General features: G+C 45.1%; 1 protein-coding gene across 1 annotated transcript in view; it reads left to right on the forward strand.

Moving 5' to 3' along the window:
• Positions 1-18138, forward strand: part of fsip1 (fibrous sheath interacting protein 1) — a 471059-nt gene extending 452921 nt beyond the window's left edge. Inside the window, exons 13-14 of the mRNA XM_067992167.1 lie at positions 12833-13400; positions 16732-18138. Of these exons, the coding sequence (XP_067848268.1) occupies positions 12833-13400; positions 16732-16772 (609 nt within the window). The 3' untranslated portion in view covers positions 16773-18138. The remainder of the gene's footprint in view (positions 1-12832; positions 13401-16731) is intronic.
• Positions 18139-21267: the final 3129 nt, after the last annotated feature.

Raw genomic sequence — 21267 nt, forward strand, 5'->3', positions numbered from 1 at the left:
TCCGTTGAGCATATTTTCTTCTTCAGTATGGAGAACTACGAGATCGCAGCAGATGGAAGATAACATTTTGGATAATAACCAATAGGTTGGGGCATCCTGGGGCTTGCCTTTGAGGGTTAGAATCTTACAGCACAAAAGGAGGCCACTCGGCCCTTCGTGTCTGTGCTGGCTCTTTGAAAGAGCTTTCCAATTAGCCCCACTACCCCGATCTTTCCCCATAGCCCGAGAAATTTTTCTTTTTTAAGTCTATATTCAGTTCCGTTTTGAAAGTTACTATTGAATCTGCTTCCACTACCCTTTCAGGCAGTGCATTTCAGATCATAACAACTCACTGCCTAAAAAAATTCTCCTCATCTCCCCCCTCGTTCTTTTGCCAATTAGCTTAAATCTGTGTCCTCTGGCTATTGACCCTCCTGCCAATGGAAACAGTTTCTCCCTGTCTACTCTATCAAAAGCAAAATACTGTGGATGCTGGAAATCTGAAATAAAAACAGAAAATGCTGGAAATACTCAGCAAGTCAAGCAGCATTTGTGACGAAAGAAACAGTTAACGTTTCATGTCGATTACAACCATTTTACAACCTTCCGCACTCAACATTGATTTCAATAACTTCAGATCATAACCACTGCTCCCATTTTTTTGGACAGCAGGTGCTGGTAATGGTTCTGCTGTTGCCATTTACAGCTGCTCTTGACCGATCTTTAGTTTCTTTACTTGTCCCATTACCACCCTTCTTGCCTTGCACCATCATCCCTTTTGTCATTTAATCGCTCCTGCCCTCCATCCTATAAGACACCTTCCTTTTTGTTCTTTCCTCCCCTCCCCATCCTCCCATCCCCATCCCCTTTGCCTGGTTCTGTACTCGCTTAAAAACGGTTAAATCTTTAACATCTTCCAGTTCTGACGAAAGGTCATCGACCTGAACCGTTAACTGTTTCTTTCTCCACAGGTGCTGCCTCACTTGCTGAGTATTTCCAGCATTTTCTGTTTTTATTTACTTTATCAAAACCGTTCTGGGAGAGAATATTTTTGACAGAGGCTATCTGTTTTTTGCCTCTTCCAGGAGGTGGGGGAAGAAAGAGTGGGAACACAGGGATAAGGCCAATATGAGGAGGGGCAAGAATATATTGCCTGACAACCTTTTCTCGAGGATTAGGGTAATACAATCTCAAATGTCTGAGCATTAGGGTAATAAAGTCTCAACTGTCTGAGCGTTACGGCAATACAGTCTCAACTGTCTAATCGAGCACTAGGGTAAAACAGTAGCAACTGTCTGATTCATCGTTATGGTAATACAGTGTCAACTGTCTGTGCATTAGGGTAATACAGTCTTGACTGTGAGCATTAGGGTAATACAGTCTCAGCTATCTAAGCATTAGGGTAACAATCTCAACTATCTGAGCTTTAGGGTAATACAGTCCCAACTGTCTGAGCATTAAGTGAATACAGTCTCAACAGATTGATTCATCGTTAGGATAATACAGTTTCAACTGTCTGAGCACTAAGGTTATACAGTTTCAACTGTCTGATTGAGCACTCGGGTAATACAGTCGCAACTGTCTGAGCATTGGGGTAATATCGTCTCAACTGTCTTAGCATTAGGGTAATACAGTCTCAACTGTCTGAGCATTAGGTTAATACAGTCTCAACCGTCTTTCTGAGCATTAATGTAATACAGTCTCAACTATGAGCATTAGGGTAATACAGTCTCTGTTGTTTGAGCATCAGGGTAATACAGTCTCAACTGTCTGATTGAGCTTTAGGGTAATACTGTCCCAACTGTCTGAGCATTTGGGGAATACAGTCTCAACTGTCTGAGCATTAGAGTAATACAGTCTCAACTGTCTGAACATTAGAATAATACAGTCTCTGTTGTCTGAGCATTCGGTTAATACATTCTCAACTGTCTGCCTAAGCAATAGGATAATGCAGTCTCGAACTGCCTGAGCATTAGGTTAATTTCTTCTCAACTGTCTCCGTGTTCGGGTAATACAGTCTTAAGTTTCTGAGCATTAGGGTAATACAGTCTCAACCGTCTGTGCATTAGCATAATACTGTCCCAACAGTCTGAGCATTAGGGTGATACAGTCTCAACTGTCTGATTGAGCATTAGGGTAATACAGTCTCAACTGCCTGATTCATCATAGGATAATACAGTTTCAACTAGCTGTCTGAGCGTTAAGGTAACACAGCCTCAACTGTCTGAGCAATAGGGAAATACAGTCTCAACTGTCTGAGCAATGGGATAATGCAGTCTCAACTGTCTGTTTGAGCAGTAGGGTACTGCAGTCTCAACTGCCTGAGCATTAGGGTAATAGTCCCCTCTGTCTGGTTGAGCATTAGGGTAATACAGTCTCAAATGTCTGAGCATTAGGGTAATACCGTCTCAACTGTCTCTTTGAGCAGTAGGGTAATGCAGTCTCAACTGTCTGATTGAGCATTAGGGTAATACAGTCTCTAGTGTCTGAGCATTAGGGTAATACCTTCTTAACTGTCTCCGCGTGAGGGTATTACAGTCTCAAGAGTGTGAGAATTAGGGTAATGCAGTCTCAACTGTCTGGGCATGAGGGTAATATATTCTCAACTTTTTTTTCCAAAAAATATACTTTATTCATAAAATTTGAGCAGTACATACAATACAGTTGTCATATCACATTACAAATGTACACAATATAGATTATGCAATTTGCAGGTTACATCAAGTACAGTTCAATGAAACACATTGGACATAATTACAGTTCATGACACTCTAGGGTGCCTCATTGCATCACAATCAATACAGGTGATTCATTACAGATACATTACAGATTCATTACAGTTACATTACATCAATCAGAATTTTACATTCTGCCCGAGGGGGGTTTTTCCCTGATTGCAGCCCCTCGGTGTACGATGGCGGGAAGGCTCTAAACGGTTGCCTTTCCCCACAGAGCCTTTGCGGCGGCCGCACCCTTCCTCAGTGCATCCCTGAGCATGTAGTCCTGGACCTTGGAATGTGCCAGTCTGCAACACTCGGTCGAGGACAGCTCCTTGCACTGGAAGACCAGCAAGTTTCGGGCAGACCAAAGGGCGTCTTTCACCGAGTTGATGGTCTTCCAGCAGCAGTTGATGTCCATCTCAGTGTGCGTCCCTGGGAACAGCCCGTAGAGCACAGAATCCTGTGTTACGGAACTGCTCGGGACGAACCTGGACAGATACCACTGCATCTCTCTCCAGACCTTCTTTGCAAAGGCACATTCCAGAAGGAGATGGCTGACGGTCTCGTCTCCACCGCAGCCTCCTCGGGGACAGCGCGCGGTGGCGCTGAGAGTCCGGGAGTGCATGAAGGATCTGACGGGAAGGGCCCTTCTCACCACCAGCCAAGCTAGGTCTTGGTGCTTGTTTGAAAGCTCTGGCGATGAGGCGTTCTGCCAAATGACATTGACAGTCTGCTCGGGAAACCAACCGACAGGATCCACCATCTCCTTTTCCCGCAGGGTCTCGAGGACATTACGGCGGACCACTTGCTGATCGCCTTGCGGTCAAAGGTGTTTTTCTGCACAAACTTTTCCACGAAGGACAGGTGGGGCGGAACGGTCCAACTGGACGGAGCGTTCCGTGGCAACGTGGCCAGGCCCATCCTTCTCAACACCGGGGACAGGTAGAACCTCAGCACGTAGTGACACTTTGTGTTTGTGTACTGAGGGTCTATGCACAGCTTGATGCAGCCGCATACAAAGGTGGCCATCAGGATGAGGCCCACGTTGGGCACGCCTTTCCCCCCTTTCTCTGGAGATTTGTACATCGTGACCCTGCGGACACGGTCCATTTTTGATCTCCAGACAAAGCGGAAGATGGCTCGGGTGACTGTCGCGGCGCACAAGCGAGGTATGGGCCAGACCTGCGCCACGTACAGCAACACCGAGAGCACCTCGCACCTGATGACCAGGTTCTTGCCCACGATCGAGAGGGATCGTCGATCCCACAGTCCCAGTTTCTGCTTAACCTTGGAAATACGCTCCTCCCAGTTTTTGGTGCACGCCCCGGCCCCCCCGAACCAGATCCCCAGCACCTTCAGGTAATCCGACCTGACGGTGAAGGGGACAAAGGATTGGTCGGTCCAGTTCCCAAAAAACATGGCCTCACTCTTGCTATGATTTACCCTGGCCCCCGAGGCCAGTTTGAACTGGTCGCAGATGCTCATCAATCTGCGGACCGACAGCTGATCCGAGCAAAAGACGGCGACGTCGTCCATGTACAGGGAGGCCTTGACCTGAGTGCCTCCGCTGCCTGGGATCGTCACCCCTCTTATGCCCGCATCCCTCCTGATGGACTTAGCAAAGGGCTCGATGCAACACACGAACAAGACGGAGGAGAGCGGACAGCCCTGCCTGACTCTAGAGCAGCTGGATCCATTTGCGGATTCCCTCCCCAAACCCCATTTTGGAGAGCATGTCCATCATGTACGTGTGGGATATCCTGTCAAAGGCCTTCTCCTAGTCCAGACTGATCAGGCAGGTGTTCACCTCCCTGTCCTGTACGTAGGCGATCGTATCCCTGAGTAGCGCCAGGCTATCAGAGATCTTCCTGCCGGGTACGGCGCAGGTCTGATCGGGGTGGATCACCACCTCCAGGGCTGATTTGACCCGATTGGCGATGACCTTGGACAGAATTTTGTAGTCCACGTTAAGTAGTGAGATGGGTCGCCAATTTTTGATTTCTTCCCTCTCCCCCTTCTGCTTGTAGATGAGGGTGATGATGCCTTTCCTCATGGAGTCTGACATGCTGCCTGCCAGGAGCATACCCCCGTACACTTCCAGCAGGTCTGGGCCTATCCAGTCCCACAGAGCCGAGTACAACTCCACCGGTAAGCCGTCGCTTCCGGGAGTCTTACCCTTCTCGAAGGAACGGACGGCCTTTGTCAGTTCATCCAGAGTTAGCGGGTAATCCAGACTCTCCCGCTTGCTGTCATCTAGAACCTCCGTGATAGACGACAAGAAGGACTGGGAGGCCGCACTGTCTGTGGGCTTCGCGTCGTACAGTCCGGCATAAAAGGATTTGCAGATCCTCATTATGTTGGGCTGCGAGGACGTGACCGAGCCGTCCTCTTCCTTCAGGCTGCTGATCACAGAGCTCTCTCTGTGCACCTTTTGGAAGAAGAAGCGCGAGCAAGTCTCGTCCTGTTCCACGGAGCGGACTCTGGACCGGAAGATGATCTTGGAGGCCTCGGAGGCAAAGAGCGAGGCTTGCTGGTCCTTCACCTCTCTGAGTTCCTCCCTGACATCGATCCCCATCGACTGCAGCAGGAGAAGGTTCTGCATGCTTTTCTGGAGTCGGGACATTTCCCTCTGCCTCTCTCTCGCCTTCTGAACACCTTTGAGGATGAAGAACCTCTGGATGTTCGCCTTGATGGCTTCCCACCAGTGCACTGGGGAATCAAAGAGGGGCTTTACGGTTCTCCAACCTTTGTAATCCCTCTTCAGTTCCTCAATGTTTCCCGGGGTCAACATGTCCCCCTGCCCACTCTCTGATCGTCCTGTAGGTGACAGTCGGCCAGGAGGAGGCAGTGGTCAGAGAAGAACACCGGTGTGACCTTGGTGGATCTGACCTTGAGCTTTCGGAACACAAACAAGAAGTCTATCCTGGAACGGACGGACCCGTCTGGTCTGGACCAGGTGTATTGATGCGCCGCTCTGTCTGCAGGGTTGCTGAAGACGTCGCACAGCTTGGCGTCTTTCACTGCTTCCATCAGGAGTTTGGACGTGGCGTCCATTTGCTGTCGGCTCTGCCGGATCGTCCAGTCGCATCGATGATGCAGTTGAAGTCACCGCCGAGAACGACCGGCTTGGACGTTGCCAGCAGCAGTGGGAGCTGCTGGAAGACGGCCAGCTGCTCGCTCTTCAGAGCCGGGGCGTACACGTTGATCAGCCGGAGCGGAGCGTTTTTGTACATTACGTTTGCTACGAGGAGACGACCCCCCACCACCTCCTTTACTTCGGTGATGGTGAAGTTGCCTCCCCGCAACAGAATCCCCAGGCCGGAGGCACGGTAATCGTTGCCTCGTGACCAGATCGACGGCCCATGGGCCAACTGCTGCGACCATTGCCGGTAATTGCTGAGATGCGGCAGGCCGCACTCCTGTAAGAACAGCAGGTCGCTCTTGACCTTGGCCAGGTAGTCCAAGGTCGACACACATCGCGTAGTGTATTTAACGCTACACATGTTAATGGATGCGACTTTCAGACCCATTTTAACAACAGTTTAAAGTCTCACCCGACAGTCCGTTTGCTGCTTCCAGCTCTTGGCCGTGTCCCTGCATCCAGGTGATCTGTGCAAAGTGTTCCACGCTCCCTGAGCTGAGGTACGAGTCCTGTTCTGCCTCAGAGAGGGGGTCGTCATTCCGCTGGGGTGACATCGGCGGCGTGGTGTCGGGTGAAGAGTCCGTGCGATCCTCGATCATTTGGGGCTCCTCGTTGTTGCTGCTCCCGGTTTCCCGGAGCCGTTCTTCGTTCTCTGCGGTGCTGCTCCCGGTGTCCCAGAGCTGGTGTGCGCTGGGCACTTCGCTTCTGCCGGCGTCCCGGAGCTGGAGGGTGCTGGAGGCGTTGTCGCTCCCGGTGTTCTGGCGATGGGGGCTGCTGATCGCGTCGTGTCACCTTGGACGTTTTGCCGCTTTCGGTGGGACGTCTGACTGCTTCGCTCCTGTCGCCCCTCCTCATCAGACACGGGGTAGTCGCTGTAGTTCGACTGCGACTCGAACGCTCTTTTTCCCCTGGTTGCAGTGTCGGCAGGAGCTCGTTTCCTTTCCTCTGGCTTCCTCTTTCTGTTCTTCTTGCTCACCAGCTGCCATTCTTCCTCTGCTGCCTCCTTGTCCATGGACTCTGTCATCTGGTGGGGAGGCTCGGAGCTGGGTGTCGGGGTCTGGCAGTTTTCGGCTTGACCCTTTCCTCGCTTCTTGTCTTCCCGGGTCAGGGACTTCTCGGAGGGGGTCGCGGCCAGGCGAGGGTTCTTGGCCTTCTTTGGGGCAGCTTTGCTTGTTGCCCCCTCCTCCTCCGCTGTGTTGCTCTTAGCTGCTTGGGCGTAGCTGAAGCTGCGTTTGGGGCAGACCCTGTAGAGATAGCCATCCTCCCCACACAGGTTGCAGCGTTTGCTCTCCTTGCAGTCCTTAGTCTGGTGGCCTTCCTGCTTGCAGTTCTTGCAGACGGTTGCAGTGCAGGAGGCCGCCACGTGGCCGGATTTGCCGCAGGTGCAACAGACTCTGGGTTGCCCCACGTACATGATGTACCCTCGACTTCCTCCAATGGCGAAGCTGGAGGGAGGGTGGAGGATGTTGCCGTGGGCGTCCACTCTCAAAGTTGCGGTGACCTCCCTCTTGCTGGTCCAGATCCCGAACTGGTTGGTGACATCAACGCTGTTCTCCGCCCCGTTGACGTATCTGTTGAGGAACGTCAGCACATCGACGACCGGGACGTGTGGGTTGTACATGTGTACAATCAGCTTCCGATTCCTCTGCGTTGGGAGGGTGAAGAGCGGCTCCGTAGTGAGAATCGCCAGCGGTCCTTCGCTCCCCTTCTCCTCGAAGACCTGAAGAAGCTTCTGACATCCAGCGACGGTCTTAAAGGTGACGTCAAAGTATCCGCTTTGAGGGAAATCCTGTAGGCAGAAGATGTCCGTTGCTTTGAATCCACAGCACTCGACCAAAACTCGTCTGACGAAAAACGCGCAATCCATCGGCGTAACGCTTTCAACTGTCTTTACCGTCACCCTGACGGTGTTTGACACACCATGGCCGAGTGCCCTTCACTGCCATTGCAGTATTGATGTGGTCCCTATGCAAATTTAGGGGCGGAGCCAGCACACGAATCGACCAATCGCAGCAAAGTCCGCACTTTGCGAGCGCATGAGGTCGCAGCCAGCGTTCCAATCCGCTCAGATCCAAAAAGCCCAAATAGGAACACACTTGATCTTAGCCAAAAGGCCGAGAAGTCTGAGCATTAGGCTAATACCGTCTCAACTGTCTCTTTGAGCAGTAGGGTAATACCGTCTCAACTGTCTGATTGAGCTTTAGGGTAATACAGTCTCAGCTGTCTGTGCATTAGCATAATGCTGTCCCAACTGTCTTAGCATTTGGGTAAAACAGTCTCAACTGTATGAGCATTAGGGTAATAAAATCTCAACTGCCTGAGCATTAGGATAATACAGTCTCTGTTGTCTGAGCATTCGGGTAATACATTCTCAACTGTCTGTCTAAGCGTAAGGGTAATACAGTTTCAACCGTCGGAGCATTAAGGTAATACCTTCTCAACTGTCTGATTGAGCATTAGTGTAATACAGTCTCTACTGTCTGATTCATCGTTAGGGTAATACAGTCTCATCTTTCTGAGCATTAGCCTAATGCCGTCTCAACAGTCTCTTCGAGCAGTAGGGTTATGCAGTCTCAACTGTCTGATCATTAGGGTGATACAGTCCCCACTGTCTGATTGAGCATTAGTGTAATACAGTCTCAACTGTCAACGCATTAGGGTAATACAGTCTCAACTGTCTGATTGAGCTTTAGGGTAATACAGTCTCAACTGTCTGAGCATTAGGGTAATACAGTCTCTTTTGTCGGAGCATTCTGGTAACATAGTCTTAACTGTGAGTGTTAGGTTAATGCAGTCTCAACTGGATGATTGAGTATCAGGGTAATACAGGCTCAACTGTCTGAGCATTAGGAAAAATACAGTTTCTAATTGTCTCAACATTCGGGTAATGCACTCTCAATTGTTTGTCTAAGTCTCAACTGTCTGAGCATTAGAGTAATACATTCTTAACTGTCTGATTCATCGTTGGGATAATACAGTTTCAACTAGCTGTCTGAGCGTTAAGGTAATACGGTCTCAATTGTTCGAGCAAAAGGTTATTGCAGTCTCAACTGTCTGATTCATTGTTAGTGTAATGCAATCTCAACTGTCAGTCTAAGCGTTAGGGTATTACAGTCTCAACTGTCTGAGCATTAGGCTAATGCAGTCCCCACTGTCTGATTGAGCATTAGGGTAATACAGTCTCAAATGTCTGATTGAGAATTGGGATAATACAGTCTTAACTGTGAGCGTTAGGTTAATGCTGTCTCAACTGGATGATTGAGTATCAGGGTAATACAGTCTCAACTGCCTGTCTAAGCGTTAGGGTAATACAGTCTCGACTCTCTGAGTATTCGGGTAATACCTTCTGAAGTGTCTCCGTGTTAGGATAATACAGCCTCAACTGTCTGGGCATTAGGGTAATACAGTCTCTACTGTCTGATTCATTGTTAGGGTATTACAGTCTCAACTGTCTAAGCATTACGCTAATGCCGTCTCAGCTGTCTCTTTGAGCAGTAGGGTAATGCAGTCTCAACTGTCTGATCATTAGGGTAATACAGTCCCCACTGTCTGATTGAGCATTAGTGTAACACAGACTCAAATGTCTGAATGAGCATTAGGGTAATACAGTCTCAACTGTCTATTGAGCATTAGGGTAATATAGTCTCAACTGTCTGATTGAGCATTAGGGTAATACAGTCTCAACTGTCTATTGAGCATTAGGGTAATACAGTCTCAACTGTCTATTGAGCATTAGGGTAATACAGTCTCAATTGTCTGTCTGAGCATTAGCGTAATACAGCCTCAAATTTCTCATTGAGCATTAAGATATTACCGTCTCTGTTGTCTGACCATTAGGACAATACAGTCTGAACTGCCTGTTTGACCCTTAGGGTAATAGAAACTCAACCACTCTGAGCATTAGCGTAATAAAGTCTCTGTTGTCTGAGCATTAGGGCAATACAGACTCAACTGTCTGATTCATCGTTGGGATAATACAGTTTCAACTAGCTGTCTGAGCATTAAGGTAATACAGTCTCAACTGTCTGAGCAATAGGATATTGCAGTCTCAACTGTCTGATTCATCGTTAGTGTAATGCAGTCTCAACTGTCAGTCTTAGCGTTAGGGTATTACAGTCTCATCTGTCTGAGCATTAGGCTCATACAGTCTCAACTGTTTGAGCAATAGGGTAATAAAGTCCCAACTGTCTGAGCATTAGGGTAATACAGTCTCGACTATCGGAGCATTGAACCGCTGCAGTCCGTGTGGTGAAGGTTAAGTAGGGAGCTGTTAAGTAGGGAATTCCAGGATTTTGACCCAGTGATGATGAAGAATCGGCGATATATTTCCAAGTCAGGATGTTGTGTGACGTGGAGGGAACGTGCAGGTGGTGTTGTTCCCATGCGCCTGTTGCCCTTGTCCTTCTAGGTGGTAGAGGTTGTGGGTTTGGGATGTGCTGTCAAAGAAGCCTTGGCGAGTTGCTGCAGTGTATCTGGAGGGAGTGAATGTTTTGGGTGGTGGATGGGGTGCCAATCAAGCGGGCTGCTTTGTCCTGGATGGTGTCGAGCTTCTTGAGTGTTGTTGGAGCTGCACTCATCCAGGCAAGTGAAAAGTATTCCATCACACTCCTGACTTGTGCCTTATAGATGGTGGAAAGGCTTTGGGGAGTCAGGAGGTGAGTCACTCGCCGTAGAATTTTTTAAAAATTTGTTCATGGGATGTGGGCGTCGCTGGCAAGGCCGACATTTATTGCCCATCTCTAATTGCCCTTGAGAAGATGGTGGTGAGCCGCCTTCTTGAACTGCTGCAGTCCATGTGGTGAAGGTTTTCCCACAGTGCTGTTAGGAAGAGAGTTCCAGGATTTCGACCCAGCGACGATGAAGGAACGGCGATATATTTCCAAGTCGGGATGGTGTGTGACTTGGAGGGGAACATGCAGGTGGTGTTGTTCCCATGTACCTGCTGCTCTTGTCCTTCTAGGTGGTAGAGATCGCGGGTTTGGGAGGTGCTGTCGAAGATGTCTTGGCGAGTAGCTGCAGTGCATCCTGTGGATGGTACACATTGTGCGCCGGTGGTGAAGGGAGTGAATGTTTAGGGTGGTGGATGGGGTGCCAATCAAGTGGGCTGCTTTGTCCTGGATGGTGTCGAGCTTCTTGAGTGTTGTTGGAGCTGCACTCATCCAGGCAAGTGGAGAGTACCCAGCCTTTGACCTGCTCTTGTAGCCACAGTATTTATGTGGCTGGTCCAGTTAAGTTTTTGGTCAATGGTGATCCCCAGGATGTTGATGGTGGGGGATTCGGCGATGGTAATGCCGTTGAATGTCAAGGGGAGGTAGTTAGACTCTCTCTTGTTGGAGATGGTCATTGCCTGGCACTTGTCTGGCGCAAATGTTATTTGCCATTCAGCAGCCCAAGCCTGGATGTTGTCCAGCTCCTGCAGCATGCGGGAACGGACTGATTCATTATCTGAGGGGTTGTGAATGTAACTGAACACTGTGCAATCATCAGCGAACATCCCCATTTCTGACCTTATGATGGAGGGAAGGTCATTGGTGAAGCAGCTGAAGATGGTTGGGTCTAGGACATTGCCCTGAGGAACTCCTGCAGCAATGTCCTGGGGCTGAGATGAATGGCTTCCAACAACCACTACCATCTTCCTTTGTGCTAGGTCTGACTCCAACCACTGGAGAGTTTTCCCCCGATTCCCATTGACTTCAATTTTACTAGGGCTCCTTGATGCCACACTGGTCAAATGCTGCCTTGATATCAGGGGCAGTCACTCTCACCTCACCTCTGGAATTCAGCTCTTTTGTCCATGTTTGGACCAAGGCTGTAATAAGGTCTGGAGCCGAGTGGTCCTGGCAGAACCTGAGCTGAGCATAGGTGAGCAGGTTAGGGTAATACAGTCTCAACTGTCTAATTGAGCATTGGGGAAATACAGTCTCAACTGTGATTTAGCAATTGGGTAACATAGTCTCATCTGACTGAGCGTTATGGTACTACAGTCTCAACTGTCTGAGCAATAGGGTAATACAGTCTCAACTATCTGATTGAGCATTAGGGTATTTCAGTCCCAACTCTCTGAGTATTAATGTAATACAGTCTTAAATGTGAGCATTAGAGAAGTATACTCTCAAATGTCTAATTGAGCATTAGGGTAATACAGTCACAACTGTTTGATTGAGCCCCAAGGTAATACAGCCTCAACTGTCTGAGCATAAGGATAATACAGTCTCAACTGTCTGAGCATTAGGGTAATACTGTCTTATCTGTCTGTCTGAGTATCAGGGTAATACAGCCTCACCTGTCTGAGCATAAGGATAATACAGTCTCATCTGTTTGATTGGGCGTTAGAGTAAAACATTCCTAACTCTCAGACTGAGAGTATCTATCCTAGACACTGATCCTGTTTTCTTTCCTCCTTAGGTGTGCACATTCGCTAAACAAGACATTTACATAATCAGTGGAGGTGTTTTTGTTCACTTTAAATAAAATCTATTAGGTTTCATGACCTTATTAAAAATTTAGTTCTAATTTGGTACAAAAAAAGTTGCTGGGAAACATGCGGAGAATTCTGATGAGGCTGGAATAATACTTTTTTTGTTTAAAACTTAAGGTGATGTAGCCATTCTTGTTGAGGTATCTAAATGTAAATAGAATCTGAATTATCTTAAAATGCCACTGTTACCCTCTCTGGAGCTATCCAGTTATCTGCGTATTTTCTGTACAGTACATGTTAAGCAAATATAAGCAGCTTTATTGTGTAATTGGAGGAATCTTAAGAAAAAAATATCAGCTGATGTTTTGCGCACTTTACAGTGAGTTTCTTTATCTAATGTCACGTTATCGACAAGGACTTTATTTTTATGTTTTGTTTGTGTTCTGGAAAGAATTTTTTTATTGCTCAAAAGTTGAAGATTGACCCATGCCAATCAACAAAAAGAGAGACTGCAATGTAAGTGATTAGATTTATTGAATATCATGGCTTACTCACTTAATCTTTTGGTTTCAGCCTGAGGGAGTGCCGAACTTATCAAAAGACCAGTTGACTTCCTTACTGGATGAATGCATCCGATGTCAAAGTTTAGGAAGAATATCTGAAAATAAAGCTTTGGAGGATGATTCTGACCCTTCTGGCTCTTTGCCTTCTCCAAGGCCTCCACCTTTGACTGTCTACAACACACCACGGCTGTCAGAATCAGCTCTTTCTCAGCTTTTGGAGGATGCTTACAACTCAGGCCTTTCCCCGGCTCCTAGCAGAGCTGAAGGAGGCAGCAAAAAATTGGCTGCTGATATCGAGAGTGAGGACCCGAGTTACTATCGCAGCAAAGCCATGGCTAACGTCAGCAAGTTGGCAGAAAAACTGCTGGCAGTTTCAGCAGCAGATGATGATAAATCAGAGAGTGAGGTGGAGAAGTGGATGTCGAGCAATAATGAAGTGTCCTACTTGACCAGGGCACTGGAGATTAAACAAGTGAAAAAGCCTACTTTCCTGAATGATTCAAGCCTTTACGGATCCACGGACAAGGAGCTGTCAACAGATGTCAACATTCCCACCATTCCAAAGTTACTACACAGAGGTACTATAATACGCCTTTGTCACTTACAATTATATTTTGACTAAATTGTTGAATCAAAAATAATCTTTTCAATATTTTGGATCCTGTGCCACCCTATTTTTTAATGAAGCTGATTGGGACCAGAAGATATGCAGATATGTTTGAATATTTATCGCAAGCAATTGAGTTGCTGTTCTTTCTAGAAATTCTTTCCATAACAGAAACAAAATATAAAAAGAAAGTCCTTGTCAATAAAGTGACTTTGCTTTAATTTGGAAGTTTCAAAATGGATTTCTCCTCTCTCTGAACTAGATGAAATTGGTTCTGATGATGACGTGCCAAAAACATGCAGGAAAACATTGCTGAACCACTCAGCTAGGCCAGAACTCAACAGATATGAGTTTAGACAATCGAACATTTCAGTTTGTCAGGATTTCTAACCTGGTCGGTTGCTATTCATGCATTCATTTACTTTAAAAAAAATGTGATTGGCTTTATTGTCTTGCATGTGTTTCAAAAAGAAACATAGCTCATTTCTGCCTCAGAATGTACAAATTATTGCTATTGTTGATGTCCTAAGGCAGATGTCCAGGTTCAGTACCTATAGTTTGTTCACCTATCCAGTCAGCATGTTGTAATTAACTGCCAGCCATTTTTCATTGCATGTAGGAGGGAAGGGAAAGGGAAACTTGCATATATTATACAAGCTAATAAAATAGGGGATCTGTGATCAATCTGTATGGAGTCCCTAGTGGCCTAGAGTCTGAATGTTTCTTTGCAGCTGTCCTGCTCACGTACATGTTTACACAGAACCAATTTGGGACCAACGATCTATCTATAATCCATCCCTAACCATTACTTGATTTGTCATTTACAAAATATCACAGCAGCCTTAGTAAATAATGTTATGTTACTGTTATGTTTTCAATTGCCAGTTGTTAATTGTTGAGACCTTAGCCAAATCCCAAATGCTGTGCATTTGAGCTCAACGCTTCACTGCTTGTCACTGTTCCAGGAGTAATAAGAGTAAAACTCTTTTTTCCTCCTTAGAAGTTTCAGACAAGACCTGTCAATTAATTAAATCGCCCATACTCTTGTGAACTTATAAGAAGTATTTCTTTAGGCTTATCTGCACAAGCATAATCTCAAAGTACAATTAAGACTGGAAATGTGCCAATCAACAAAAATAAACTGTAGAAGTTATGCTCTTAATGAAAGAAAGAAGAAAGAACTTGCATTTATATAGCTACCTTCTTGGTATAATTACAAAATTGGAGCAATTGATACTATTGTACTAAGCAGTGTTGTAGATGCTTTTCAGTATAGTTTCTGCTAATTATATTGTAAGGCATGCATGTGCATTAAGGAAGATCAATCTGAAAAGAAATGGGAATGGAATTATTCACAAAAAGAAAGTTCAAAAATATTGATTGAATATTCCAAAACTCAACAAATATTGAGTTTTGAATATTCCAAAACTCAACAACTAGGACAATGCTTAACATTTGATGGTTATTCTTGCCCATGCTTTTTACCTTTCTGAAAGACTTTTAGACTGATTTTACCAATGTTGAGGAGCATAGAATGCACAAATCATCACGGTGCTAATCGTACCCATATTCATTAGCACAGGTGCTACATAATTTGTAGTTTTTATACACTATTTGCACTTACACTGAACAACATGGATAAGAATGCTAAAAACTAAACAATGAAGAAAGAAAAGATCAATACAGAGAAAGTGTGAAAAAGTGCTTCCTGATTTCACTCCTGAATTGCCTAGCTCTAATATCAAGATTGTGCTCCCTTGTTCTGGATTCCCTTCCCTCACCAGAGAAAATAGTTTTTCGGTATCTACCTTATCGAATCCCATTATTATTAGAAAGACCTCAATTAGATACTTCTCAACCATCTAAACTCAAGGGAATACAAGCCAATTTTATGCAACCTGTCCTCAGAATTTTAACCGTTTAAGCCTTGGTATAATTTTAGTGAATCTGCACTGTACCCTCTCTAAGGCAGTTATATCCTTCTTGATATTCGGTGCCCAAAACTGAATGCAATACTCCAGATGGGTCTGACCAAGGCTCTGTACAGCTGAAACATAACTTCCTCCACCTTTGTATTCCAGCCTCTTTGAGATAAAGGACAACATTACATTAGCCTTTTTGATTACTTTTTGTATCTGTACACTAGCTTTTAGTGATTTGTGCACCTGGACACCCTTTGATACTCCACGGTTCTTAATAGGAACATAGGAACAGGAGTAGGCCATTCAGCCCCTCGTGCCTGCTCCGCCATTTGATAAGATCATGGCTGATCTGTGATCTAACTCCATATACCTGCCTTTGGCCCATATCCCTTAATACCTTTGGTTGCCAAAAAGCTATCTATCTCAGATTTAAATTTAGCAATTGAGCTAGTATCAATTGCCGTTTGCGGAAGAGAGTTCCAAACTTCTACAACCCTTTGTGTGTTTCACCATGAAGAAAATATTTCTCACACTTTTTGACCTATCACACTTTCGGTTGCTGATGCTCTGTACATTGCTATTCAGGCAATTTAATATGTCTTTTTTTATTTTTTATCGGGTCTACTTTATTTTGAACAGGTATTTTATCATTCCTTCCTTTAACCTTTCCTGTTCCTGGAGTATTTAGATTATCTATATCTCTTTCTGTACTCTGACCTTTTCCCGAAGGCTGAGATATCGTTCCTCAGATATGAGCAGCCCTCTGGTACCTGGCCATTCTTCAAGTGTGAACTTAAACATTGTGGGGATGACTTTAAACCCCAAGAACGGGTGGGTTGGGGGTGGGTGGGAATTGAAAATAGTTGTTTTTTGGGTTGCGACTGCAACCCGGCTTTATTTCCGGGTATAATATTGACGCGGAAAAGTACACTGGGAATGCCAAGTCCAAAAATTTTGCGGTCGTGACCCAAAAAACCCACTATTTTCAACTCCCACCCACCCCCAACCCATGCGTTCTTGGGGTTTAAAATCACCCCCTGTGTGTCAGTAGGCTGTTCAACTATGAAAGGATCATAGCTGAACTTGATCTTGTCCTTACCCAACTTTAAGGCAAGTTTGCTTTCCAGCAGTGGTCACTGGAAAATTATTCGCAATGGGAACTCTGGCTGCTTTTTCTTCTCCCTAATCCAGGCGTGCTGAGGCCAGTCGTAGCACCCCATATCTCTGAACTTTTCTGGAATTGACCCTATGAGTTCTTGGTCTGTATACTCAGTAGCATGTGGTGCATTAAGTTATCAGGAGAGCTCATTGGTTCAGTGTTTACTGAAGAATTCTACTGTTGAACATTTCATTGACAATATTGAATTTTTTTTTCCATAGATGATGAAAATGTTGCTGACAGTGAAGTGGAACCGAAGTAAAAGAAACTTTGTGAGCACGTTTTTAGGATCCTTACAATTAAATGTCAGAAATTTCTGAAATAGTCTTTATTAAAGAATGATGAGTCTGCTCCTAAGAATATATTGTTGGTGCCAATCACTCTGTGATATTCTGACGTTTAATATTTCAGTTGGCTGGTTTACTAGCCATAACTGACTGATTCACACACATTGTACTAAGCAATTAATATGAAAGGAACATGATTTTGATTTTATTTTGCAGTTACTTTAATCTAGTTGCAGTTCCTTGCAATGAAACGCGTTTTTTTTAAACAAGTTCAGATTTGTGCCATCAAGGAGAAAAGTCGTCTGGTTAAATGGGGTGTGATTACATCAAAACCAAACTACTCTCCCTTCAAGTTCAAGAGGCGATATTGTTAGTTTTGTCAAGGTTGACGCAGCCTTACTAATGTTCTGCCATTCTGGGTAGCTTAGCTGGAAAATGCCTACTCAGATGATGTATCTAATTAGGTACCAGCTGGTACTGAATTTCCAAGTTGTGTTTGAGCACTGGGAAGCATGCAAGGCCTTGGAGATGGTGAAGAAAGGATGCCAAGGCCTTGAAGATGGTGTAGAGGAGATTTACTAGAAAGATACCAGGGATGAGGGACTTCAGTTATGTGAGGAGACTGGAGAAGCTGGGATTGTTCTCCTTAGAGCAGAGAAGGTTAAGGGGAGATTTAATAGGGGTGTTCAAAATTATGAGGGATTTTGATAGAGTAAATAAGGAGAAACTGTTTCCACTGACAGGAGAGTTAGTAACCGGAGGACACAGATTTAAGATAATTGGCAAATTGCTGTGAGTTGTTATGATCTGGAATGCACTGCCTGAAAGGGTGGTGGAAGCAGATTCAATAGTAACTTTCAAAAGGAAATTGGATATACACTTGAAAAGTAAAAATTGCAGAGCTATGGGGAAAGAGCAGGGGAATGGGACTAAATGGATAGCTCTTTCAAAGAGCTGGCACAGGCATGATGGGCTGAATGGCCACTTTCTGTGATGTAAGATTCTGTGATTCATGCTGATCCCCACTCACAATAATTGAACCAGAGATGAAATCAGCGAGAGGAGATATGGTTAGCAACTTTTTCACCTCAATATTTATGAGGGTAATACTTTAAATGATTTCCTTCCAACTGTTCCCCTTTAATTATGCTGAAATTTTGTGAAGATGAAAATTGGAACTTAATATTTACAACACAGGCTATTAATACAATAAACTCATAAGCAAAGCTCAATTTTCAGTGAACTGCATCTAAAATGGTGAACCCCAATTGTGGCAGCTGCTGTGTTTTGGCATCTGGGTTTTGCTTGTTTTTTTGGTTACCTTTCTCCCCCACTGTATTTTCAAGAAAATAAATGTATGATTTTCATAGAATTAATTCCAATGAGTGGTTTGGTTTTTAACTTCGTTTTCAATGGTTCTATCTGGACTGGGGAAGTGCTATTTTGTTGCATTATTATTTTGGACTCCACTTAGTCTGTGTAATGGTTCATTGATCTCTGCAGTTCTACATTTTATTATTGCTGGTTTGTCTTTTGTGATTCTAACTGTGTACAATCTAAAAAGCAAAGGAATCTAATGCTAAACTGTAAGTAGAAAAGGTCACATGTAAATGAACCATAAGGAGTATTATATTACTTGTTAGCATTTGAGTGGCTTGGTTGTAAATATTCTGAGTGCTTTACAGATGTGGTACCTTGTAAGGATAGTCCTATAAAATGCTTCAGATTCCAAGCACGTCTGCACCATTTAGGCAGTGTGAAAGTCTAGGTAATCTCCAATGGCCGTACTGTGGTGCTCTCGGGTGTAACTCCTTAGATCAGAAGATGAAGGTCATTAACACTGATTAAGAACAAAACTAGAATCTAGGAGAAAGCAATCTTTAAATCTTCCTTACTCTGTGACGAGATCTCTTTATTTGCTTGTGAGCAGACTTTAAGCTTTCCCACCTGTTCGTTGATATTTCTGACTGAATCATTGGTGAAATGATTGGAAGCTGTTGAAATTAAATAATTGATTTGCTTCCAAACCTTTCTATATCCAAGTTGCAGTTTTTCATGTATTTGTAGGGAATGCTTGGAAATGTAGCACGGGCTAGGTTTTACACCTATTCGTAGTCAAAGAGCAGAAAATCTAGGATCCAAAAGAAAACTACATTAAGCACATTCTTACCTGTCTGGGCTGTTAACCAGGCCTTAAATCATTCATCATGACTTCCAGCCCTCCACCCTCAGACATCTCCCCAAATACATCTGGACAAGGACAAGAATTCAACAATCCAAATTGCACAGCGAGAGGAAACTTTTCTATTCCATCAAAAATTCCATTCTAGATTTCACTGCTTATCTCATTCCTCTCAAAATTTAACTTTTCAGACACTTCTCCTATTGTGATTAAAAATAAAGACTCCAGACTATTTGATAAAGCTTATTTTCACCCAAACTAAGAATAGCGAGTTACTGTCATGCCCATTCCTTTGTGGACTGACCCTCAATGTCCATGTTGCATAGCTGGTTGTAGTCGCATCTGTAGTTGACCGTATGAGATTAGGATTTTGAAGGGAATTGGCAATGCTGATTTGAGCTAATTGTTATCCATGATGAAGGATTCAAATTTCATTAAAAGTTTGCAAGTTAGGAGCAGAAAGGAACAAGGGCCGAACATTTCTAGTCAAAGGGTAATAAATTTGTGGAATAAGTTAGCAAAGAACACCATTGAAACAGGCAGTACAAAGAAACAATAGGTAGCATTTCCAGAGAGAAAAGTGGTTAAGGAATATGATGCGCAGTTGGGGGTGGGCTTGTGGATGGATGTGCTTTTTCTGTTCCCAAAAAAGTCCTTTAAATTCTTATACATGTAGGATATTATTTCCTTGCCTATGGATTCCACAAATGATTTTGCATTCATAATCCTCAAGGGCCAAAGTGACAAGAAGGTCAGATCTAGGATTGAATATTTTGTATGTCTTGAGATTAACCTACAATATTCAAATTATGTCATGTGTGAGAGCTTTTGTATGATGCTTCTAGGTAGTTGTCTTGAAGTAATTTTTGCCAAAATGTCTTTCTGTGCAGATGTGTTGGAATCTGACATGACCCGTTGATATGATTGAAATTTGTTGCTTGTTCTATTAGTCACACTAGTTTTGATGTGGAGATGCCGGTGATGGACTGGGGTTGACAATTGTAAACAATTTTACAACACCAAGTTATAGTCCAGCAATTTTATTTTAAATTCACAAGCTTTCGGAGGCTTCCTCCTTCGTCAGGTGAACGATGTGAAAATGAAATCCTCGAAATGAAATCGCATTTATAATTCACAGAACAATGCTTGGTGAGTACAGACAGTTTTTTCAACTGCCCGTTGCCAAGGCAATCAGTGTGCAGACAGACAGGTGTTACCTGCCAGGTCTCAGAATATACAAATCACCAAAAAAAACAACAAACAAAAAAAAACAGAGATAGAGAGGTAGAAACATAGAAAAGACAGCAACTGACCCGTTATATTAAAAACAGATAACATTTGTTCGCTGGTGGGGTAACGTGTAGCGTGACATGAACCCAAGATCCCGGTTGAGGCTGTCCTCATGGGTGCGGAACTTGGCTATCAATTTCTGCTCGACGATTTTGCGTTGTCGTGTGTCTCGAAGGCCGCCTTGGAGTACGCTTACCCGAAGGTCGGTGGATGAATGTCCTTGACTGCTGAAGTGTTCCCCGACTGGGAGGGAACCCTCCTGTTTGGCGATTGTTGCGCGGTGTCCGTTCATCCGTTGTCGCAGCGTCTGCATGGTCTCGCCAATGTACCATGCTCTGGGGCATCCTTTCCTGCAACGTATGAGGTAGACAACGTTGGCCGAGTCACAGGAGTATGAACCATGCACCTGGTGGGTGGTGTCCTCTCGTGTGATGGTGGTATCTGTGTCGATGATCTGGCACGTCTTGCAGAGGTTACCGTGGCAGGGTTGTGTGGTGTCGTGGACGCTGTTCTCTTGAAAGCTAGGTAATTTGCTGCGAACGATGGTCTGTTTGAGGTTGGGTGGCTGTTTAAAGGCGAGTAGTGGAGGTGTGGGGATGGCCATAGCGAGGTGTTTGTCCTCATTGATGACATGTTGAAGGCTGCGGAGAACATGGCGTAGTTTCTCCGCTCCGGGGAAGTACTGGACGACAAATGGTACTCTGTTGGTTGCGTCCCGTGTTAGTCTCCTGAGGAGGTCTATGCGATTTTTTGCTGTGGCCCGTCGGAACTGTCGATCGATGAGTCGAGCGTCATATCCCGTTCTTACTAGGGCGTCTTTCAGCGTCTGTAGGTGTCCATCGCGTTCCTCCTCGTCTGAGCAGACCCTGTGTATTCGCAGGGCCTGTCCATAGGGGATGGCCTCTTTGACGTGGTTAGGGTGAAAGCTGGAAAAGTGGAGCATCGTGAGGTTGTCCGTGGGCTTGCGGTAGAGTGAGGTGCTGAGGTGCCCGTCTTTG

This window comes from Heptranchias perlo, chromosome 10 (assembly GCF_035084215.1).
Source record: "Heptranchias perlo isolate sHepPer1 chromosome 10, sHepPer1.hap1, whole genome shotgun sequence".
NCBI lineage: Eukaryota > Metazoa > Chordata > Chondrichthyes > Hexanchiformes > Hexanchidae > Heptranchias > Heptranchias perlo.